Source organism: Hyla sarda, chromosome 6 (assembly GCF_029499605.1).
Source record: "Hyla sarda isolate aHylSar1 chromosome 6, aHylSar1.hap1, whole genome shotgun sequence".
Taxonomy (NCBI): Eukaryota; Metazoa; Chordata; class Amphibia; order Anura; family Hylidae; genus Hyla; species Hyla sarda.
The window spans coordinates 46,675,094-46,700,524 of record NC_079194.1 but is presented as its reverse complement, the minus strand read 5'-3'; the positions used below and the strand labels follow the sequence as shown (position 1 = coordinate 46,700,524).

The 25,431-nt window shown below is 45.5% G+C and overlaps 1 protein-coding gene across 5 annotated transcripts in view; it reads left to right on the top strand.

Moving 5' to 3' along the window:
• LOC130275536 (P-selectin-like) overlaps positions 1 to 22,295 on the top strand; it is a 73,742-nt gene extending 51,447 nt beyond the window's left edge. For all 5 annotated transcript variants that reach the window (XM_056523593.1, XM_056523594.1, XM_056523595.1 and 2 more), the window contains 2 exons: positions 7,935 to 7,972; positions 22,102 to 22,295. In XM_056523593.1, the coding sequence (XP_056379568.1) occupies positions 7,935 to 7,972; positions 22,102 to 22,127 (64 nt within the window). In that variant the 3' untranslated portion in view covers positions 22,128 to 22,295. The remainder of the gene's footprint in view (positions 1 to 7,934; positions 7,973 to 22,101) is intronic.
• Positions 22,296 to 25,431: the final 3,136 nt, after the last annotated feature.

Below are 25,431 nucleotides of genomic sequence, written 5' to 3'. Positions count from 1 at the left end.
GAAGGTGACCGTTTTGACCCGTAACGAGTCACTTTCTTGTTACGACATCATGACCTGGCTCGGTCGGTATGGGGATGTGACGGACATGCCCAAGAAAAACATTGATGAGCACGGGATCTGGTCCGGGGCCTGGACGTTTTCCGTCAAACTCAGGCGTTCAGGGAGTACGGTTGCCCACATTCCGTCAGCCGCCTTCCTTGGACGTGACAGGATCCAGGTCTTCTACCAGGGGCAGCCTAAGGTCTGTCACAGGTGCGGTAGCCCCACCCATTTTAGCGCAGCTTGTACTGTACAGGTCTGTGCTTTGTGTGGTGGGGTGGGTCATCTGGCCGCATCCTGTAGGCAGATCCGCTGCCATCTGTGTGGTGTCCTCGGGCACCCTTTCAGCCGTTGTCCTAGCGCCTTCGCCCGTGCGGCGGCCGCTCCGGCTGGGGAGAGCTGTGAAGTTGCCTCGGCTGGAGAGGGTACGAGCAGGGATGGGGGCGCACCAGGGCTAGTGAGGAAGAAGGGCCCCGCCAAACTAAGGCGGGAGGAAAATCGGAGGAGGAGTAGGGAGCAGGAGAGTGCCCAAGTGACGGGGGTAGCTCCTGCCCCTGCTCCTGAAGCTGGCCCTGAAATGACTGAAGCCCTGGAGGAGGACGTGCTGGATGAGGAGGTCAGGAGACTGGGCGAAGAGGAAGGCAATATGGCCGACTCTTCCGATTCCTCCCACTATGAAAGTGTGGATGAGGAGAGTGTAGAGAAGGCCAAAAAGAAAGACAAGGGCAAAAGGAAAGGGAGAAAGAAGAGGTCCAAGCCCTCTCTCCCTCGTACTGTGGGCCGGGTCCAAAGCGGAAGCCTGACTGCCCCCCCTCTGGTTGACCTGTCAAACCGGTACCTCGTCCTTGATAACATCTCCTCCCCCTCCTTGGAGGGGGAAGGTGAGGGCGAGGTGCCTAGGGAGAGAGAGCCTCTGGGGGGAACTGGGCCCTGTCCTGTTGAGGCACCTTCCTCAGAGGGCAGGGCTAGACCGGGGTCGGACGGAGACGGGGACCATATGGACCAGAGTGAGTCCAAAAAAAGGGGTAAAAGCGGTCCTGCCCTTTCTTCTTCTTCTGGGGATGAGGGCACGAAGAAGAAGGGGAAGAAGAAATAAAGGTGAGGCCATCTAACTTAATCACCCATGATGGCGGCACTCACCCCATTGACGCTGGCATCCATTAACTGTGCCAGCATAAAGTCTGATACGGCTAGATTCGCAGCCTTTGATTTTCTCGGCCGTGTTGAAGCCGACATTTTGTATCTGCAAGAGACCAGGTTGTCAGATCTAGCCTCCCTGGTAAAAGCCAGAAGAGAGTGGAGGCGCGGTCCCTCCCACTGGTCTCTTGCGGCTGAGCCGTATAGTGGGGTGGCGGTCCTTTTTACCGCTCCGGTTGAATGCCGACGGGTTATTGAGTTAGAAATGGGGAGGTGCCTGATCTTAGATGTCCTCATGAAGGGGCAAGAGCTCCGGCTCATTAACATCTACGCCCCACAAACCAAGTGGGGCCGCAAAGATCTCTTTATGAGGATTAAGCCCTTCCTTTTTACTAGCCGGCAAGTGATTTTTGGAGGGGACTTCAATAATGTCACGAGGTCCCAAGATAGGAGAGGTTCCAATGGTCCGCTGGCTTACGATAGCGTGGCCCTCAATAATATAGTTAGGGAAGCTCGCCTAGAGGACGCCCACATCCGGAGCCCCTCAGGCCACGTGGGTTTCACCTATCATCGAGGTAGCTGCAGGTCTAGGATAGACAGGTTTTATTTAAAGGAGGAAGCCGTCTCTTCCGCAGTGTCCGTGGTTGAGGTGGAATTCTCCGATCACTGTATGATTTTGTTTTCCTTGAATGTTTCAGAGACCCCCCGGATGGGTAAAGGTTATTGGAAGCTGAATTCGTCCCTCCTGGAGGAAGCGGAAATAAGACAGTCCTTTGAGGACTTTCTTCAGAGTCAGGTACCTTTACTGGACTTTTGTAGTAGTAAGTCAGAGTGGTGGGAGATATTCAAGAAGCGGGTTGCGGGGTTCTTCCGCCAGCTCTCGAGCCTCAGGTCCCTGAATAGGTACCGCCTGTATCGGGGTCTGAGGAGGAAACTCGAGCTCCTTGTCTCGACTGGAGGTAGCCGGGAGGATATCTCCAGAGTGAAATCCTTGCTGATGGGGTGTCAGTACGATAGGCACGCATCTTTGGTTTTTGAGAGGGATTACGGGAGGTACCGCTCGCCCGACCCTTACAAGAACTGTAAGATGTCAGTGAGTAGTAAAGTGGTCTCAGGACTGATTGATAGTACGGGATCTCTGAATCGGTCCAGATCAGGGATCCTGGAGGTCGTCAGATCCTTCTACTCGCACCTCTTGGGAAGGAAGGATCTAAATCGAGACGGGATGTCGGCTTTCCTGGCTGAAACTATTCCTGAGCCAGGGGTAGACCCCTCTCTTGATGTTTTGGCAGAAGAAATCAGGGAAGAGGAAGTGAGACTGGCGATCGAGGGGCTCGCCCCCAAGAAGTCGCCAGGCCCGGATGGCTTAACATCCGAGTGGTACAGGACCTTTAAGGAGTCTTTAGCTCCCCTCTTGACTGAGGTATTCAATGAGTGTCTCTCCTCGGGCACTCTACCAAAGTCAATGAGGAGGTCAGCCCTGATTCTTCTGTCAAAGGGTAAAGATCCTAGCCGGATTGAGAATTGGAGGCCCATAGCTCTTCTCAATACGGACAGGAAGCTTCTGGCCAAGATACTGTTTAATCGGTTGGTGAAGTTTGCACCCCGGCTCCTTTCGGGGGCCCAGCACTGCTCTGTTCCGGGCCGAAGCACCTTAAGTGCGGTCCTCAGTGTCAGGGAGGCAGTGGAGCGGAGTAGTGCGGGTCTCTGGAAGGGGTACATGCTGTCCTTGGATCAGGCCAAAGCATTTGATCGGGTGAACCACGAGTACCTCTGGTCCGTCCTCCTGAGATATGGCTTACCGAGTACTTTTGTGAATTGGCTTGTCACCTTATATGCAGGGGCAGAGAGTTTCCCGCTGGTGAACGGTTGGTCTGGCCGCTCTTTTGAGGTGGGGTCCGGAGTCCGTCAGGGTTGTCCTTTGAGCCCGCTGTTATACGTGTTCGCAATCGATCCCTTCGTCCGGAGGGTAGATTGTGGGCCGTTGGCGGGAGTCGGGATGACTCTGGCGGAGCCGGATGTCGCCCAGAGAGTGGTGGCGTACGCTGATGATGTCACTATTTTCGTCTCCTCACGGGAGGAGGTCGATGTGGTGATGTCAGAGGTGGACCGCTACTCGGAGGCATCCGGGTCCAAGATCAACCGGGATAAGTGTGAAAGTCTCTGGCTGGGAGGGGGAGATCCCACGTTTGATCTCCCGGACACCCTTCCAGGGCTCCAAGATTCAGCAAAAATTCTGGGCATCACATTCGGCCAGGATGATTATCCCACCAAAAACTGGGACGGTAAGCTCCAGGATGCCACTCAGAGGGTGAACCAGTGGAAGGGTTGGTCTATGACCCTCAGGGAAAGGGTACACCTGACCAAATCGTACCTGCTCCCCTTGTTTATCTATCTGGGCAGTGTATGTATCTTACCAGAGGCTTACTACACTAGGGTCTACAGCCTGTTTTTCCAACTGTTATGGGGGAACAGGTTGAACCTAGTCAAGAGGGAGGTTACGTACCGCACGAGGAGACTAGGGGGTTTATCTATGGTAAACCCCGTGGTGTTCTTAACGAACACCTTCTTGAAAGCCAACATTGCAAACCTCTGGAAAGAGAGGGCTCCTCCGTGGGTACTCTCCTGCAAGGAGTGGTTTCGGCCTTTCTTCCAGGAATGGGAGACAGGAGGGCAAGTGAAGGACCTCCGTACATCACATGGATATCTTCCGGCTTACGCTACCCCGACTCTGAAGGCGATACGTCGGTGGGGTCTGGGAGTGTGGGAGATCAGGACCCAGTCAAGGCAGTTCCTTGACAAACGGGTTCTGTTGACCCACTTCCAGAAGCCTCTGGCGCTCAGGGACTGCCCAGGTCGGGATCTGAGGGAGGGGTTGTATCTTTTAAACATGAAAAGGATCCCCCAGAAGTTTTGGGACTTGGCCTGGCGCTGCTTTCAGGGGAAGCTATGTGTGAAGGACAACCTGAAGTACAGGAACTCTGATGACCGGGGATGTCCCCGAGAAGAGTGCGGGGACACGCTGGAAAGCATGGACCACTTCCTGCTTCATTGTCCCTTTAACATAGGGGTCTACAACAGGGTGGGCGCTTCCATCGGCTGGAGTCAACTTGCCGGCCTTGCCTATCCGGAGTGGGCTTATGGGGCATTCAGGAACCTGGGTGGCCGAGATCGGGGCACTTTATTTTTAGTCAGTTTAGTGGTTAGGTACTACACGTGGAACGCACGGTGCTTAGTGTCGACCCAACAGAAAATCCTCTCCGAGGTGGAGGTCTGTAGGAACATCACTGGTGACCTCGGGAAGATCAGGTCTTTGGAGTATGGCAGTCTTGGTACCAGTAGGGCTTCTCTCCTGTGGAGAGGTTTCTCATTTCATGTGCCCTAGGTACTAAACCTTTTGGGTAGAGTACCTTTTATTTTTGGTTAGGGGCAGTGTTATAGGGGTAGAGATAGGGTGAGGGTAGGGTCAGATTTATTGTAGGGATAGAATTAGGGAGAATTGTAGGGGGAGTTAGGGAAAGAGTATAAAATGATTTATGTATCAGGTCTGCCATCCTTCTCCCTGGTGGTGGGCTGATGCATGTGCACATTAGCTTTTTGTTTTGTTTTCAATTTACATGGTATGAAGGGCTTACAGGCAACCAAACTTGGGCCTAAAGGGGGTGGTGGTTCAGAATGTATAAGTTTGTATATAAGTTGGTTGGGAGGAGTGTTAGGTGGGGAGGGTGTATTTGTGGGTGGTGGTTTTGTGGTGTTTTGGGGTCCTGACATGGGTCAGTTAAGGACTGGACTTTGTGAACTGTATGGACGGTATGGACTCTGACCCATGTACAGGAGGGGTGGTGTGGGTGAGGGGACAGTTTTAGTGTAGGTGTTTTCCGTTGTTTTCTGTAGTATATTTTTGTGTATTTTCAGTAATTTTTCTATTGTGTTTTGTATATATTGGGTTTTGTATTTATATTGTTTTATATTATATAGTGTATAGTGCAGTCGGGCCAGTAGTTAAGTAGTGTCATATGTGTTTATGTGTATGTATGTGTGTGCATTTATGTGTATATACGTGTGTATGTATATATATATATATGTATATATGTATGTATGTGTATGCTTGTGTATATGCATGTATACATGTTTGTGTATAAAATTTTATATTTTATTTTTTCCTCCTTGGGGGGGCTGCTCCCCTCCGGTGTCTCTGTTCTCCTCGCTTCCGGCTTCGCGGTCTCGCTTTTCGGCGGTGTTGTCCTTTTCTTCGGTTGTGGCTTGCTCTTTTTGGGTCCGGCTCTCGCCGGTTTCTGGGCCGCGCGCAGATCCTCTCTGGCCGTCCTCGGCTCCTTGCCGTGCTGGGCGTGCTTCGCGGGCCTTGCGGCCGTGCGGGGGCGGTGCGTGGGGCTGGGCTCTTTGGGCCCTCTCTCCGGCCGCGTCTCCGCGCTGCTTTTCCCTGCCCTTCTTTCACCGGTGGATCTCTGGCTGTGAGGCAGAGTGTTATTTATTAGCAAGTTGTGCTGAAATATTTTTTATTTTTTATTTTATTTTTTTTTTTTTTTTTTTTTTTTCCCCTGGGTAAGGGTCATTTTTGAGTTACAGCCAAGTTGTGCTACCTTTATGTTCCTTTTCTTTTGTTTTATAGCCAAGTCGTGCTTATTTTATGTTTTATATATTTTTATAAGCCAAGTTGGGCTATTTTTATGTTCTTTTTGGAATGCGTGTTTGAGTGTGATATTTAGTTTTTTGGTATGTGAAAAAAGTAAAAGTGTATTTTAGTAAATTTGGGCTGGCCGGTTAGGCAGAATTTGTTTTTGCAATTTTATTTATGTTATGTTTGTTATAGCTGGTTAAGCTTGTTTTTGTTTAATGTTTTGTATCTGATTTGTTTTGCATTTTTATAATAAAAAGAGTTACAGCTCCCAGCAGATCTTTCTTACTTTTATATGTAAGGATTTGCTTTATCTATATTAGTTATCTACTTATTTTTCTTTAATCCTCACTTCTTCCTATTTTTGGATGACATTTTGGGGCTTCAGAACCAATTACCAGGTTTCCATAGAGTTATGGTCTCAACGAACAATGGTTTCAACAGACAATGGTTTCAGCATACAATAGTTTTAACATAAAATGGTCTCCTGGAACCGATTAATATTGTAACTTGAGGGACCACTGTATACACATTAATTCACATCTCCATATCGGCAATACACATGTCTGGAAGCTCCTGGGGGACCAAGGATAACATGGGGGGAGCTATGGATGGTAATTATTGGAGGAACTCTGGCTAATATTTATGGGTAAACTATGGCTGGTATTTATGGGTGGGGGCTGTGGCTGGTAACTATTGGGGGACTTCTTTTGGGGGTGACTGTGGCTGACAAGTATGAGGAAAACATAACAAAAAATGATATTAGGAATTGGGGCTGACAATTATAAGAGGGCTGGCTGAATCAAAAGTGGGTCGACCATGCCACATAAAGACAATGGGGGATATTTATCAAAATCTGTGCAGAGAAAAAGCTGACTAGTTGCCCAAAGCAACCAATCAGATCACTTTTAAAAAGGCCTGTGAAAAATGAAAGAAGCAATCTGATTGGTTTCTATGGGCAACTGAACCATTCCTCTTCTATACTGTCGTTGATAACTCATAATAATAATATACGCTCGCAAATGTTGCAAGTGTAGTCACTTTTAGACTATATTTGCCACATTGAAAGGAATAGACCCCTGTTCCCCCCGGCTTGCCGGTGTATACCCCACAATTTGTTTAGCATGCTACCCTTAACTCTCACTGTACTTTTGCATGAAACAATGAGGAAGAGGTTGGGTGATCTGTACAGAGTAACAACTACAGTACTGTACATGATTTTGGGACTTTGCGAATTTGACAATAAAAATAAAAGTCACCAAAACATTCTTAAACTGTACCTGTTACATCACAGAGAAAAATAATGTTTATAGCTGTTACTCACTAGGTCATTGAGATGCTTTAATTTTTTTTTAGATGTGTCTAGCTTCTGTATTTGGCTCACAAATCCCTCTGTTTTGCTGCTCACTCATTCTGATATCCACTGCTCAGGAAGGGGAGTGTCCGAAGAAAGCACTGAGCCCACCCTCACTCACGATTCAGTCACTTCCTCCCTGAGTCTGCTGTGATGCGCTGGGTCCCTTCATCCAATCACTGCAGGCTGATCTGTAACCCCTCCTCTCTAGACAGGACAGGAGTGAGCACAGATGATTGCTAGTTCTGCCCTCACTTCCTGGACTTTGTTCCAGCCTGTGATTCAGCTGGGACAAAGATGATGCTGCAACTAGACAGGATAATGTTCTGCTACCTTCACCAATCCATGAATGGAGCAACGGAGTGCATGTGTGACTAGCCTCTACATTCAGAAACATTCTGGGCCCTGTTCTGAAGATTGCGAGGGTCCCAGCTGTTGGGATCCCCCTTCATTAGCTGACATTTATGTGGATATGGGATGTGATTTCATCTTTGAATACTTAGCATGGACAAAGTAGTCAGCTCACTCGTCCACAGTGCATAAAATACTTCTTTATTGATTTCTTTATTGATTTTTCCTTCTTTCATGTATGGCCTTTTATTGAAATCAATAAAGAAGTATTTTATCCAAGTGGCGGAATAATTTTTCACCTCGGAATACCCCTTTAAGTAATTCCAGAATAAATCCACTGAAAACGAAAACCATTTGTGTTATATTTATTCTAAGCAAAGTAATAATCTTTTTTTTATTTATTTTTTTTATTTAAAGAGAGAATATTAATACATTTGATAATCCTGCATTTGAAGGTATGTACTGTGCTATAATGTATATTTATAGGGGTTGTCCAGTTTAATGTCGGTCTGAAACATGCTCATTTATTTTTTTGTTTTAATACCTTAAAGGGATAGTCCGGTGGAATTTTTTTTTCTATTTAACTGGTAACTGGAAGTTAAACAGATTTGAAAATTACTTCTATTAAAAATCTTAATCCTTCCAGTACTTATCAGCTGCTGTATGCTCCAGAGGAAGTTGTGTAGTTCTTTTCTTTCTGACCACAGTGCTCTCTCCTAACATCTCTGTCCTGTGTCAGGAACTGTCCAGAGCAGGAGAGGTTTGCTATGGGGATTTTCTCCTACTCTGGACAGTTCCTGACATGGACAGAGGTGTCAGCAGAGAGCACTGTGGTCAGACTGGACAGAACTATACAACTTCCTCTGTAGCATACAGCAGCTGATAACTACTGGAAGGGTTAAGATTTTAGATAGAAGTAATTTACAAATCTGTTTAACTTTCTGGAGCCAGTTGATTTAAAAAAATGGGTACTGTCGGATGCAAAAACTTTTTATATGTTGTACATCTTGGCAAAACATTATCCTTTCTAATATAGTAACATAGTTCATCAAGTTCAACCTATAACCCTAATGAGTCCCTACTGAGTTGGTATAGATCCTGAATCCATAACCTGTAATGTTATTGTTCTCCAAAAATGCATCCAGACCCCTATTAAATTCTTTTACAGAGTTCACCATGACCCATGACCACCTCCTCAGACAGAGAATTCCACAGTCTTACTGCTCTTACAGTAAAGAACCCCCGTCTGTGCTGGTGTAGAAACCTTCTTTCCTCTAGATGGAGAGGATGTCCCCTTGTTATAGATACAGTCCTGGGTATAAATAGATCATGGAGAGATCTCTGTACTGTCCCCTGATATATTTATACATAGTTATTAGGTCTCCCCTAAGTCTTTTTTCTAAACTAAATAACCCTAATTCTGATAATCTTTCTGGGTACTGTAGTCCTCCCATTCCCCGTATTACTCTGGTTGCCCGTCTTTAAACCCTCTCCAGCTCCACTATATCTTTCTTGTACACTGGTGCCCTGTACTGTACACAGTATACTTCATAAGAAAATGTTATTTCGTTTTTATAGAAATCATGTCTTATAAAATCATGGCTTTGTCCAAGCTGAAGCACAGGCATAGACAAAGTCCAGTAAATGAGGGTGAGCTAGCACTCCTCTGTGCTCTCTCCTGTCTGATCCTACTCCTCTGTTCTCTCTCCTGTCTGATAGGACTCCTCTGTGCCCTCTCCTGTCTGATAGAACTCCTCTGTGCTCTCTCCTGTCTGATAGGACTCCTCTGTGCTCTCTGCTGTCTGAAAAAAATTCCTCTGTGCTCTCTCCTGTCTGATAGGACTCCTCTGTGCTCTCTTCTGTCTGATAGCACTCCTCTGTGCTCTCTCCTGTCTGATAGCAATCCTCTGTGCTCTCTCCTGTCTTATAGTACTCCTCTGTGCTCTCCCCTGTCTGATCGCACTCCTCTGTGCTCTCTCCTGTCTGATAGAACTCCTCTGTGCTCTCTCCTGTCTGATAGTACTCCTTTGTGCTCTCTTCTGTCTGATAGTACTTCTCTGTGCTCTCTCTTGTCTGATAGAACTCCTCTGTGCTCTCTCCTGTCTGATAGTACTCCTTTGTGCTCTCTCCTGTCTGATAGTACTTCTCTGTGCTCTCTCCTGTCTGATAGAACTTCTCTGTGCTCTTTCCTGTCTGATAGCACTCCTCTGTGCTCTCTCCTGTGATAGTACTCCTCTGTGCTCTCTCCCGTGATAGTACCCCTTTGTGCTCTCTCCTGTCTGATAGTATTCCTCTGTGCTCTCTCCTGTCTGATAGCACTCCTCTGTGCTCTCTCCTGTGATAGTACTCCTCTATGCTCTCTCCTGTCTGATAGCACTCCTCTGTGCTCTCTCCTGTCTGATAGTACTCCTCTGTGCTCTCTCCTGTCTGATAGGACTCCTCTGTGCTCTCTCCTGTCTGATAGCATTCCTCTGGGCTCTCTCCTGTCTGATAGCACTCCTCTGTACTCTCTCCTGTCTGATAGCACTCCTCTGTGCTCTCCCCTGTCTGATCGCACTTATCTGTGCTCTCGTCTGTCTGATAGCACTCCTCTGTGCTCTCTCCTGTCTGATAGCAATCCTCTGTGCTCTCTCCTGTCTGATAGCACTCCTCTGTGCTCTCTCCTGTCTGATAGCACTCCTCTGTGCTCTCTCCTGTCTTATAGTACTCCTCTGTGCTCTCCCCTATCTGATCGCACTCCTCTGTGCTCTCTCCTGTCTGATAGCAATCCTCTGTGCTTTCTCCTGTCTGATAGCACTCCTCTGTGCTCTCTCCTGTCTGATAGCACTCCTCTGTGCTCTCTCCTGTCTGATAGTACTCCCCTGTGCTCTCTCCTCTCTGATAGCACTCCTCTATGCTCTCTCCTGTCTGATAGCACTCCTCTGTGCTCTCTCCTGTCTGATAGCACTCCTCTGTGCTCTCTCCTGTCTGATAGGACTCCTCTGGGCTCTCTCCTGTCTGATAGGACTCCTCTGTGCTCTCCCCTGTCTGATAGCATTCCTTTGTGCTCTCTCCTGTCTGATAGTACTCCTCTGTGCTCTCTCCTCTCTGATAGCACTCCTCGGTGCTCTCTCCTGTCTGATAGCAATCCTCTGTGCTCTCTCCTGTGATAGTACTCCTCTGTGCTCTCTCCCGTGATAGTACCCCTTTGTGCTCTCTCCTGTCTGATAGTATTCCTCTGTGCTCTCTCCTGTCTGATAGCACTCCTCTGTGCTCTCTCCTGTGATAGTACTCCTCTATGCTCTCTCCTGTCTGATAGCACTCCTCTGTGCTCTCTCCTGTCTGATAGTACTCCTCTGTGCTCTCTCCTGTCTGATAGGACTCCTCTGTGCTCTCTCCTGTCTGATAGCATTCCTCTGGGCTCTCTCCTGTCTGATAGCACTCCTCTGTACTCTCTCCTGTCTGATAGCACTCCTCTGTGCTCTCCCCTGTCTGATCGCACTTATCTGTGCTCTCGTCTGTCTGATAGCACTCCTCTGTGCTCTCTCCTGTCTGATAGCAATCCTCTGTGCTCTCTCCTGTCTGATAGCACTCCTCTGTGCTCTCTCCTGTCTGATAGCACTCCTCTGTGCTCTCTCCTGTCTTATAGTACTCCTCTGTGCTCTCCCCTATCTGATCGCACTCCTCTGTGCTCTCTCCTGTCTGATAGCAATCCTCTGTGCTTTCTCCTGTCTGATAGCACTCCTCTGTGCTCTCTCCTGTCTGATAGCACTCCTCTGTGCTCTCTCCTGTCTGATAGTACTCCCCTGTGCTCTCTCCTCTCTGATAGCACTCCTCTATGCTCTCTCCTGTCTGATAGCACTCCTCTGTGCTCTCTCCTGTCTGATAGCACTCCTCTGTGCTCTCTCCTGTCTGATAGGACTCCTCTGGGCTCTCTCCTGTCTGATAGGACTCCTCTGTGCTCTCCCCTGTCTGATAGCATTCCTTTGTGCTCTCTCCTGTCTGATAGTACTCCTCTGTGCTCTCTCCTCTCTGATAGCACTCCTCGGTGCTCTCTCCTGTCTGATAGCAATCCTCTGTGCTCTCTCCTGTCTGATAGTACTCCTCTGTGCTCTCCCCTGTCTGATCGCACTCCTCTGTGCTCTCTCCTGTCTGATAGCACTCCTCTGTGCTTTCTGCTGTCTGATAGCACTCCTCTGTGCTCTATCCTGTCTGATAGTACACCTCTGTGCTCTCTCCTGTCTGATAGTACTCCTCTGTGCTCTCTCCTGTCTGATAGGACTCATCTGTGCTCTCTTCTGTCTGATAGAACTCCTCTGTGCTCTCTCCTGTCTGATAGTACTCCTTTGTGCTCTCTTCTGTCTGATAGTACTTCTCTGTGCTCTCTCTTGTCTGATAGAACTCCTCTGTGCTCTCTCCTGTCTGATAGTACTCCTTTGTGTTCTCTCCTGTCTGATAGTACTTCTCTGTGCTCTCTCCTGTCTGATAGAACTCCTCTGTGCTCTTTCCTGTCTGATAGCACTCCTCTGTGCTCTCTCCTGTGATAGTACTCCTCTGTGCTCTCTCCTGTGATAGTACTCCTTTGTGCTCTCTCCTGTCTGATGGTATTCCTCTGTGCTCTCTCCTGTCTGATAGCACTCCTCTGTGCTCTCTCCTGTCTGATAGCACTCCTCTGTGCTCTCTCCTGTGATAGTACTCCTCTATGCTCTCTCCTGTCTGATAGCACTCCTCTGTGCTCTCTCCTGTCTGATAGCACTCCTCTGTGCTCTCTCCTGTCTGATAGGAATCCTCTGTGCTCTCTCCTGTCTGATAGCATTCCTCTGGGCTCTCTCCTGTCTGATAGCATTCCTCTGGGCTCTCTCCTGTCTGATAGCACTCCTCTGTGCTCTCTCCTGTCTGATAGCACTCCTCTGTACTCTCTCCTGTGATAGTACTCCTCTGTGCTCTCTCCTGTCTGATAGCACTCCTCTGTGCTCTCTCCTGTCTGATAGCACTCCTCTGTGCTCTCTCCTGTCTGATTGGAATCCTCTGTGCTCTCTCCTATCTGATAGCATTCCTCTGTACTCTCTCCTGTCTGATAGCACTCCTCTGTGCTCTCCCCTGTCTGATCACACTTATCTGTGCTCTCGCCTGTCTGATAGCACTCCTCTGTGCTCTCTCTTGTCTGATAGCACTCCTCTGTGCTCTCTCCTGTCTGATAGGACTCCTCTGGGCTCTCTCCTGTCTGATAGGACTCCTCTGTGCTCTCCCCTGTCTGATAGCATTCCTCTGTGCTCTCTCCTGTCTGATAGTACTCCTCTGTGCTCTCTCCTCTCTGATAGCACTCCTCTGTGCTCTCTCCTGTCTGATAGCAATCCTCTGTGCTCTCTCCTGTCTTATAGTACTCCTCTGTGCTCTCCCCTGTCTGATCGCACTCCTCTGTGCTCTCTCCTGTCTGATAGCAATCCTCTGTGCTCTCTCCTGTCTGATAGTACTCCTCTGTGCTCTCTCCTGTCTGATAGCACTCCTCTGTGCTCTCTCCTGTCTGATAGTACTCCTCTGCGCTCTCTCCTGTCTGATAGCACTCCTCTGTGCTCTCTCCTGTCTGATAGCACTCCTCTGTGCTCTCTCCTGTCTGATAGGACTCCTCTGTGCTCTCTCCTGTCTGATAGGACTCCTCTGTGCTCTCTCCTGTCTGATAGGACTCCTCTTGAACACCGCATTTAAAGTGAAAGTTAACTACCCCCGGCTAGCTCAGTGGGCTGTTCGGGATTGCCGCGGTGAAATTGCGGCTTCCTGAACAGCTGTAGGACAACAGGAGGGTCTCTTACCTTGCCTCCTGGTGTCCGATCGCCGAATGAATGCTCAGTGCCTGAGATCCAGGCATGAGCAGTCAAGCGGCAGAATCATCGATCAATCGTTTCCTAAGAGAAACCATTGATCAATGTAAAAGATCAGTGTGTGCAGTGTTATAGCCCCCTATGGGAGCAATAACATTGCAAAAAAAATGTGAAAAAAAAAGTTAATAAAGATCATTTAACCCCTTCCCTAATAAAAGTTTGAATCACCCCCCCCCCCCATTTCCCATTTTGAAAAAAAACTGTGTAAATAAAAATAAACTTATGTGCTATCGACGCTTGCGGAAATGTTCGAATTATAAAAATATATCATTAATTAAACCGCACGGTCAATGGCGTACGTGCTAAAAAATTCCAAAGTCCAAAATAGCGTATTTTTGGTTACTTTTTATATAATGAAAAAATGAATAAAAAGCGATCAATAAGTCCGATCAATACAAAAATTATACCGCTAAAAACTTCAGATCACGGCGCAAAAAATGAACTCTCATACCGCCCCATATGCGGAAAGATGGATTACTTACCGGTAATCTGTTTTCGAGAACCCATGACAGCACCCCTGGAGAGGACCTCCCACCGTGGGACAGGAAACCTGGGTTAAATTTGGACCTCCTCCTCTCCACCCTCAGTTCCATTATAAAGTACTCCTACAGAGCAAGAGGTAGAACAACATGCACAAAAAATACAAAATGAACTAAAATAAAAAGGGAGGGATATCTGAGGGGTGCTGTGATGGGTTCTCGGAAAACAGATTACCGGTAAGTAATCCATCTTTACCCGATCACTCATGACAGCACCTCTGGAGACTAGAATAGAAACAACTAGGGGGGGGGACAGCAGCCTGAAGAACCTTACGACAACTGGTTCCAGGTGCAACCTATAGTGCTTTAAAAAGGTATGGCTAGATGACCACGTGGAAGCCCTACAAATTTGGTCTAGGGAAGCGTCAGCTTTCTCTGCCCAAGATGCTGCAACCACTCTTGTGGAGTGGGCTTTAACCCCTTAAGGACTCAGCCCATTTTGGCCTTAAGGACTCAGACAATTTAATTTTTACGTTTTCATTTTTTCCTCCTCGCCTTCTAAAAATCATAACTCTTTTATATTTTCATCCACAGACTAGTATGAGGGCTTGTTTTTTGCGCGACCAGTTGTCCTTTGTAATGACATCACTCATTATATCATAAAATGTATGGCGCAACCAAAAAACACTATTTTTGTGGGGAAATTAAAAAGAAAAACGCAATTTTGCTAATTTTGGAAGGTTTCATTTTCACGCCGTACAATTTATGGTAAAAATGACATGTGTTCTTTATTCTGAGGGTCAATATGATTAAAATGATACCCATTATTACATACTTTTATATTATTGTTGTGCTTAAAAAAAATCACAAACTTTTTAACCAAATTAGTACGTTTATAATCCCTTTATTTTGATGACCTCTAACTTTTTTATTTTTCCGTATAAGCGGCGGTATCGGGGCTCATTTTTTGCGCCATGATCTGTACTTTTTGATACCACATTTGCATATAAAAAACTTTTAATACATTTTTTATAATTTTTTTTAAATAAAATGTATTAAAAAAGTAGCAATTTTGGACTTTTTTTTTTTCGTTCACGCCGTTCACCGTACGGGATCATTAACATTTTATTTTAATAGTTCGGACCTTTACGCATGCGGCGATACCAAATATGTCTATAAAATTTATTTTTTACGCTTTTTGGGGGTAAAATAGGAAAAAACGGACGTTTTACTTTTTTATTGGGGGAGGGGATTTTTCATTTACATTTTTTTTTACACTTGAATAGTCCCCATAGGGGACTATTCATAGCAATACCATGATTGCTAATACTGATCTGTTCTATGTACAGGACATAGAACAGATCAGTGTTAACGGCTATCTTCTGTTCTGGTCTGCTCGATCACAGACCAGAGCAGATGACGCCGGGAGCCGGAAGCAGGAAGGTGAGGGGACCTCCGTGCGGCGTTCTGAATGATCGGATCCCCGCAGCAGCGCTGCGGGCGATCCGATCATTCATTCAAATCGCGCACTGCCGCAGATGCCGGGATCTGTGTTGATCCCGGCATCTGAGGGGTTAATGGCGGACGCCCGCGAGATCGCGGGCGTCGTCCATTGCCGGCGGGTCCCTGGCTGCGATCAGCAGCCGGGATCAGCCGCGCATGACACGGGCATCGCTCCGATGCCCGCGGTTATGTACAGTACGTAAATGTACGTCCTGGTGCGTTAAGTACCACCGCACCAGGACGTACATTTACGTCCTGCGTCCTTAAGGGGTGAAAGAAGGAAGGAGGATCCTGACCCTTTGCCTCATAGGCCATGCTAATGGCAAGTTTAATCCACCTACTAATAGTGGATCTAGAGGCAGCTTTTCCCTTATTAGGGCCAGAAAATTGTAAAAGAAAATTCTCTGATGAACGAAAACTTTTAGTAGAATCAATGTATGTGATTAAGCATCTCCTTACATCTAAATTATGAAGACATTTTTCTTGATCATTAACAGGATTATCACAGGGGGATAATAATATCCTGATTTTGGTGAAAATCAGACACTACCTTAGGCAATAAATGTGGTAGAGTCCTCATTACAACTCTATCCTCAAGAATTTTGGTGTAAGGAGAAAAGGCTGATAGGGCATGTAATTCCCCTACCCTTCTAGCTGTGGTAACTGCTAAAAGAAAAGTAAATTTGATTGTCAAAACCTTAATAGAAACAGACTCTAAAGGCTCAAATGGAGACATGAGGGCGTCTAAAACTAAAGTGAGATCCCATGGAGGGACTAAGGACCTAGTTGAAGGACGGAGTCTGGAGGCTCCTGTCAGAAATCTTTTAATGAGAGGTTGGTCAGCTAACTTATAGTTTAAGAAGGAGCTGAGGGCAGAAATTTGAGTATTAGGACTGAGGCCTAACTCTTAACTTATCTGTAAAAAACTGAGAATGACAGGGATATTAGGTTCACCTAATGGATCTACTCCATCACCTGCAAAATTAAGAAAAGCTTTCCAAGATCTAAGGTAGATTTTTGAAGTAATCTCCTTTCTGCTTGCAAGTAAAGTATCAATTACCCCATCTGCAAAGCATCTCCTTCTAAGGATTCGCCTTTCAGCATCCATGTCGTGAGATGTAGATGGGGGGATGGAGGATGCAGAACTGGACCCTGCGAGAGGAGGTCTTCCCGGTCTGGGAGAATCCAAGGTTGGCACACTGACAGAGTACTCAGAAGGGTAAACCAGGGTCTCCTGGGCCAGAAGGGAGGAATGAGAAGGACTTGAGCATGGTCCTGTTGAATTTTCCTTAGGACTGCTGGGATTAGGTGGAAGAGGGGAAAAGCGTACCCTACACCCCGTGTCTAGGACTGAGAGAAAGTATCCACCGCAGATGGATGATCCAAGGGATTTAGAGAATAAAAATTGGGAAGCGTTTTGTTTAGTTCTGAAGCAAACAGATCTATTGAGAGAGCTCCAAATCTGTGATGTATCATGTTGAAGACCTCTGGGTTTAGGGACCACTCTGACTGGCTCACTTTTTTTCTGCTGAGAAAGTCCGCTAAGGTATTCTCTTTGCCCTTCAGATGCACTGCTCGTATTGACAAAATCCAGGTCTCTGCCCATAGGAAGATCTGAGATGTTGAGTCCATGAGTTGTTTTTATATCTTGTTCCCCCCTGTTTGTTGAGGAATGCTACCGTAGTTGTGTTGTCTGTATAGATTAGGACATCTTTCCCCCTCACTTGTTGCGACATGCAAAGGAGTGCTTGAAAGACTGCTGAGAACTCCTTGTAATTTGAGGAGGAAGAAGCCAGATGTGGATCCCACTCTCCTTGGAGAAGACTGTGACCCACATGAGCTCCCCAGCCCCAAGGGCTGGCCTTTGTTCTAATTCTCACCAGCGAGGAGGGAAATCAGGGAACTACTTTGGAAAGATTTTGTGGGTTTAGCCACCACCTGAGGGAGAGTCTCGCTTTGGAAGACAGAGGGAACCTTTGGTTTAAGGATGAACTTTCCCCGTTCCAATTGGATAGGATGTTTAACTGTAGTTCTCTTGACCTGAACTGAGCCCACCTTACTGCTGGAATGTCGGATGTCATGAGACCCAAAACCGACATGGCTTCTCTGAAAGAATGAGTGTGGGAAAGAAAAAAATCCAGTACTTTCTCTTGGAGCGATAGTTGTTTCCCCGACGGCAGGGTTGATATCTGGGACGTTGAGTCTAGGGATATTCCTAAAAACTGACAGGTCCTAGAGGGAACAAGACAGGATTTTTTTTAGGTTCAGGTTCACACCTAGGAATTTGAGGATGGAAATTATGGACTGTATCTGTTGGAAAAGCAGATTTTCTGAACTCGCCACAATAAGGAAGTCATTCAGATATGGGACTATAAGAATGTCCTTTGTTCTGATAAAGGCCACTGTCTCCGCCATTACTTTCTGATACCCCAAATGGTAGGGCTGTATACTGGAGGTGGACCCACTTCCCTTCCATGAACACTGCCACTCTGAGGAACTTCTGGTGTGAGGGATGCATTGGTATATGGTAATAAGCATCTTCTAAATCGATGGATGCCATCACACAATTTGGCAATAGAAGACTGATGGTTGACTTGATTGATTCCATGCAGAATTTTTTGTAGGTTAGGAATTTGTTCAGTGATTTGAGATTGATTATAACCCTGAATGCTCCTGATGTTTTTTTTTTTTTTTTTTACTAGAAAAAGAGGGGAGTAAAAACCCTGCTTCTCCTCTAATCGGGGAACTGGGACAAGAACCCTCTTTTGCAAAAGGGACTTGACCTCTAGACACATTGCCGATTGTTTCATCGGATCTGTCATTACTCCAGTAGGGAAATATCTGTCCGGGGGAAAAGTTTTGAATTCCAGGAGGAGTCCCAAAGATATGGTATTTAGGACCCAGGGGCTTGAAGAGATAGCTTTCCAAGCCTCCACAAATCTGGACAGACATCCCCCTACTGGAGTAAAGGTGTCATTGTTGTGATTCCTTGGGACGGGAATCTCTATGGAAGTTAAAGAGGAACCCTTTACCTCTCCCTGACATTCTAAATCTTCTATTTTGGCCCCCCTGAAAGGGCCGCCTACCTCTGCCTCTACCCCCTAAGGGAAGACTCAGACTGTCTGGGAGGAACAGGGAATCCCTTGTTTTTATCAGAGGCCTTAACTAAAATATCATCTAAAGGAGGCCCAAAAAGAAGATCTCCTGCACAAGGAATAGCACAACGTTTAGACTTGGATGTGACATCCCCTTTCCAAGTTTTAAGCCAGATAGCTCTCCTCGCTGAATTTGACAAAGCTGCGGATCTAGCCGAGGTTTTAACAGGATCCACAGAGGAATCTGCTAGAAAATCAGCAGCCTTGGAAATCACAGGAAAGGAATCTAAAATTTCCTGCCTAAGGGTTTTGTTTTCTATATGGGACTTAAGTTGTGCTAACCATACCCTAAGGGACCTGGATACACACACCGAAGCTACTGATGCTCTAAGAGAACCTGCTGCTACTTCCCAGTTTTTTTTGTTAAACAAATCGGCTTTCCTATCATAGGATCGGAGAGGGCGCCAAGATCTTCAAAGGGCAAAGCTATTTTTTTTAGAAATTTTTGCCACCGGCGCATCAACAAGAGGAGCTCTATCCCAATTTTTAGTTACATCTTCCTGAAACGGATATTTTCTCTTAAGAGGTTAATCTCTTAATTCTTTATCAATGAGGGCTTTCACTTTGCTATGGAGGCTGAAAGTGCGCCTATCTTTAGGACCTAGACCCTCATAGAGCGCATCCTCAGCCGACAAAGGCTCTTTATTCTCCTCCATATTTGTGGTGATACGGATAGCCTTGGTTAGTTACTCCGTATCCTCACGAGTAATCCAGGATATGGCATCAGAATCCTCAATTTCTTCCACAGAAGATAAAACCTCCCCTTCTTCTCCTATAGTAGACTCACAAGAGGGGGATTCAGATAACGGAGCTGGAAGAGCAGCTGTATCCTTTTGTTTTGTGAGACCTAAGTCCTGTAACGAACTTTTGAGCATATCTTTAATCATCTTTCTGATGGTTAGGGCTAAAGAAGATGATTCTTGGGCAACTAAGGCGTCTACACAAGATGGACAGATGGCTCTTCTATAAGAGGAATCTAGCGGCTTTTTACACTGCGCACATTCCTTATTATGCGTTTTAGATTACGCTTTCCTAGGGGTCTCAGTAACGCTCTTATCTACCTATAACAAAGCACATGATAAACCCCAATTAGCAAAAAAAAAGGAAAAAAAGGATGGAAAGGTCTCACCCAAGGAAGCTGCAATACCGGGCTGGAGCTCTTGGATTTAGCACGTCCACCTTCCTTCCCAGGATCAGGCCTGCTGGATAGAAGGTCTTCGGCCAGGAGCCGGAATCAGGCACCACTTCTGAAGTAACTGCAGTATGGGGCACTGCACAGGCGCAGGAGCTGGCTGCTGCGGTCGGCAGGATCTCCGGACGCAGGAGATACAACAGACGCCGGTTCCCGGAATCCACGCCCCTTTAAAATTCTCGCGCGCACGCTGAGTCCGCATCCCACGGAAGTGATACGTCCCCCTGCTGCATGCCGCACCGGACGTCATCACTGTGCGCCGCAACGCGATTCACATGTGCGCTCGCACCCGACCCACTGGCTCCTCAGTATCCCCCCGAAGGAGGACACCCCCGAATCCGGTCCCCAGACCTCTGCCCGACCCCACAGCAGACTTGCCGGCGGCCCCCATGGGGTCTTACGCCGGCTGGGAAAACCCCTCACAACATGGAGCTACGGAGGTCCGGCAGCTCAAAGGAAAAAAAAATAAAAAATAAGGAGGTCAGTAAAACCCAGGCCTCCCATCCATAGGACAGGAAACCTGAACTGTGGGTGGAGAGGAGGAGGTCCAAATTTATCCAGTCCTGTCCCACGGTGGGAGGTCCTCACCAGGGGTGCTGTCATGGGTGATAGGGTAAAAATAAAAAAGTTATAGGGGTCAGAAGATGACAACTTTAAAAGTATAAATTTTTCTGCATGTAGTTTTTTTTTTTTCAGAAGTATGACAAAATCAAACCTACATAAGTAGGGTATCATTTTCATCGTATGGACCTACAGAATAAAGAGAAGGTGTCATTTTTACCGAAAAATGAACTAAGTAGAAACGGAAGCCCCCAAAATTTACAAAATGGCGTTTTTGTTTTTTTTCCAATTTTGTCTCACAATGATTTTTTTTCTGTTTCACCGTTGATTTTTGGGTAAAATGAATAATGTCATTACAAAGTAGAATTGGTGGCACAAAAAATAAGCCATCATATGAATTTTTAGGTGCAAAATTGAAAGAGTTATGATTTTTTTTAAAGGTAAGGAGGAAAAAACGAAAATGCAAAAACGGAAAAACCCTGGGTCCTTAACCCCTTAACGACGCAGGACGTATATTTACGTCCTGCGCCGGCTCCCGCGATATGAAGCGGGATCGCGCCGCGATCCCGCATCATATCGCGTGGGTCCCGGCGCTAATCAACGGCCGGGACCCGCGGCTAATACCACACATCGCCGATCGCGGCGATGTGCGGTATTAACCCTTTAGAAGCGGCGGTCAAAGCTGACCGCCGCTTCTAAAGTGAAAGTGAAAGTGACCCGGCTGCTCAGTCGGGCTGTTCGGGACCGCCGCGGTGAAATCGCGGCGTCCCGAACAGCTGATCGGACACCGGGAGGGCTCTTACCTGCCTCCCCGGTGTCCGATCGACGAATGACTGCTCCGTGCCTGAGATCCAGGCAGGAGCAGTCAAGCGCCGATAATGCTGATCACAGGCGTGTTAATGCACGCCAGTGATCAGCATTAGAGATCAGTGTGTGCAGTGTTATAGGTCCCTATGGGACCTATAACACTGCAAAAAAAAAGTAAAAAAAAAGTGTTAATAAAGGTCATTTAACCCCTTCCCTAATAAAAGTTTGAATCACCCCCCTTTTCCCATAAAAAAAATAAAACAGTGTAAAAAAAATAAAAAATAAACATATGTGGTATCGCCGCGTGCGTAAATGTCCGAACTATAAAAATATATCATTAATTAAGCCGTACGGTCAATGGCGTACGCGCAAAAAAATTCCAAAGTCCAAAAAAGCGTATTTTGGTCACTTTTTATATCATTAAAAAATGAATAAAAAGTGATCAAAAAGTCCGATCAAAACAAAAATCATACCGATAAAAACTTCAGATCACGGCGCAAAAAATGAGTCCTCATACCACCCCATACATGGAAAAATAAAAAAGTTATAGGGGTCAGAAGATGACATTTTTAAACGTATAAATTTTCCTGCATGTAGTTATGATTTTTTCCAGAAGTGCGACAATATCAAACCTATATAAGTAGGGTATCATTTTAACCGTATGGACCTACAGAATAATGATAAGGTGTAATTTTTACCGAAATATGCACTGCGTAGAAACGAAAGCCCCCAAAAGTTACAAAATGGCGTTTTTTTTTCAATTTTGTCGCACAATGATTTTTTTTTCCGTTTCGCCGTGCATTTTTGGGTAAAATGACTAATTTCACTGCAAAGTAGAATTGGCGACGCAAAAAATAAGCCATAATATGGATTTTTAGGTGGAAAATTGAAAGGGTTATGATTTTTAAAAGGTAAGGAGGAAAAAACGAAAGTGCAAAAACGGAAAAACCCTGAGTCCTTAAGGGGTTAAGGGGTTAAGCACGTTTTGTTTTTTTTTCTAAATTTTTATCTTAATTTTGTTTCTTTTAGATACCAACAGACCAATTGACCTATGATTGGTTGAAAAGTTTCTTCCTTTGTCTATTGTCAAAAATTACCACGTGAATGCAAGAACATTCTTACGCACAAAAAAACAAATATGCAAAATGTTTATTAAGTTTGTTACATTGTTTACAGTAAATTGTTATCCAGATTTTCTATTTCTATGAATATGTAAAGTAAATTGTGACAAAAAAAAAATACAGCAGACTTTTATTGAATTTCTTGCAAAAAGGAAAACAAATCCACACATGATAAAGCATCTTTGTACCCAAATAAGAAAAATCTGGAATCACTACTATGTTATTTTAAATACCATAGTCCATCTAGTTCAACCTATATCCCTAATGAGTCCCTACTGAGTTGATCCAGGGGAAGGCAAAAAACCCTCATACTAGAGGTAAAAATTCCTTCCCGACCCCAAATATGGCAGACAGAATAAATCTCTTGATCAACATTTCCCTAAACATCTAGTATACGTTACCAGCAATGTTCTTACTCTCCAAGAATGCATCCAGACCCCTTTTGAACTCTTTTACAGAGTTCACCATGACCACCTCCTCATGACCACAGTCTCACTGCTCTTACAGTAAAGAACCCCCGTCTGTGTTGGTGTAGAAACCTTCTTTCCTCTAGACGTAGAGGATCCCCCCTTGTTATAGATACAGTCCTGGGTATAAATAGATCATGGGAGAGATCTCTGTACTGTCCCCTGATCTTTGAACCCTCTCCAGCTCCACTATTTTATTTGCAATGGCAGCAGCTGCCCAACACTGGTCACTACAGCTATGTTTACTATTAACTAAGACTCCTAAGTCCTTTTCCATGTCAGTCGTCCCAAGTGTTCTCCCATTTAATATATAACCCCGTCCCGGATTTTTCCTCCCCATGTGCATTACCTTACATTTATCAGTGTTGGACCTCATTTGCCACTTCCCAGCCCAAACCTCCAACCTATCCCGATCCATTTGTAGCAGTGCACTGTCCTCTATAGTGTTTACTGCATTACAGAGTTTAGTATCATCTGCAAAGATTGCTACTTTACTATTCAACCCCTCTACAAGGTCATTAATGAATATATTAAATAGAACAGGACCCAACACTGACCCCTGTGGTACCCCACTAGTAACAGTCATCCAATCAGAATAAGTACTATTAATAACCACCCTCTGTTTCCCATCATTGAGCCAGTTACTTACCCACTTGCACATATTCTCCCCCAGCCCAATCCCTCTCATTTTATGCACCAATCTTTTATGTGGCACAGTATAAAATGCTTTGGAAAAATCCAGATATATGACATCCAGCGATTGCCCCCGGTCCAGTCTGGAGCTCACCTCCTCATAAAAGCTGATCAGGTTAGTTTGACAGAACCGATCCCTCATAAAGCCATGCTGATATGGGGTCATACATTTATTTTTATCAATATACTCCAAAATAGCAGCCCTTAGAAAACCCTCAAACAATTTACATACAACGGAGGTCAAACTAACAGGTCTGTAATTCCCGGGGTCACCTTTTGTCCCCTTTTTAAATATTGGCACCACCTTTGCCATGCTGGCACCACATTTGCCATGCTGGCGAATATTGGCACCACATTTTCCATGCTGGCACCAAAAATTGGCACCATATTTGCCATTACTCTTATTTTACCATCCACAGACCCGTATGAGGCTTGTTTTTTGCATGAATAATTGTAAAATGGGAGAATAAGGGTGATTTTTTTGTTAAAGATGGGGGTGTTTATATAATGGGCCTTTTACAGTTTTTAACCCCTTAAGGACACATGACGTTCTCATACGTCTCCATTTTCGAGTCCTTAACCCCTTAAGGACGGAGCCCATTTTCACCTCTAGGACGAAGCCCTTTTTTGCAAATCTGACCACTGTCACTTTAAACATTAATAACTCTGGAATGCTTTTAGTTATCAATCTGATTCTGAGATTGTTTTTTCGTGACATATTCTACTTTAACTTAGTGGTAAAATTTTGTGGTAACTTGCATCCTTTCTTGGTGAAAAATTCCAAAATTTCATGAAAAAATTTAAAATTTTGCATTTTTCTAACTTTGAAGCTCTCTGCTTGTAAGGAAAATGGATATTCCAAATAATTTTTTTTTGGATTCACATATACAATATGTCTACTTTATGTTTGCATCATAAAATTGACAAGTTTTTACTTTTGGAAGACACCAGAGGGCTCCAAAGTTCAGCAGCAATTTTCCAATTTTTCACAAAATTTTCAAACTCGCTATTTTTCAGGGACCAGTTCAGGTTTGAAGTGGATTTGAAGGGTCTTCATATTAGAAATACCCCATAAATTACCCCATTATAAAAACTGCACCCCCCAAAGTATTCAAAATGACATTCAGTAAATGTTTTAACCCTTTAGGTGTTTCACAGGAAAAGCAGCAAAGTGAAGGAGAAAATTCAAAATCTTCATTTTTTACACTCGCATGTTCTTGTAGACCCAATTTTTGAATTTTTACAAGGGGTAAAAGGAGAAAATGTATACTTATATTTGTAGCCCAATTTCTCTCGAGTAAGCACATACCTCATATGTCTATGTAAAGTGTTCGGCGGGCGCAGTAGAGGGCTCAGAAGCGAAGGAGCGACAAGGGGATTTTAGAGAGTACGTTTTTCTGAAATGGTTTTTGGGGGGCATGTCACCTTTAGGAAGCCCCTATGGTGCCAGAACAGCAAAAAAAAAAACACATGGCATACCATTTTGGAAACTAGACCCCTTGAGGAACGTAACAAGGGATAAAGTGAGCCTTAATACCCCACAGGTGTTTCACGACTTTTGCATATGTAAAAAAAAAAAATAATAATTTCACTAAAATGTGGGTTTCCCCCCAAATGTCACATTTTTGCAAGGGTTAATAGCAGAAAAGACCCCCCCAAAATTTGTAACCCCATCTCTTCTGAGTATGGAGGTACCCCATAAGTGGACCTGAAGTGCACTACGGGCGAACTACAATGCTCAGAAGGGAAGGCGTCATATTTGGCTTTTGAGAGCAAATTTTGCTCGGGGGGGCATGTCGCATTTAGGAAGCCCCTATGGTGCCAGAACAGCAAAATAACCCCCACATGGCATACCATTTTGGAAACTAGACCCCTAACAGAATGTAATGAGGGGTACAGTGAGCATGTACCCCCCCTGGTGTCTGACAGATCTTTGGAACAGTGGGCTGTGCAAAATTTTTCATTTTCACGGACCACTGTTCCAAAGATCCGTCAGACACCTGTGGGGGGAAAATTCTCACTGCACCCCTCATTATATTCCGTGAGGGGTGTAGTTTTCAAAATGGGGTCACATGTGT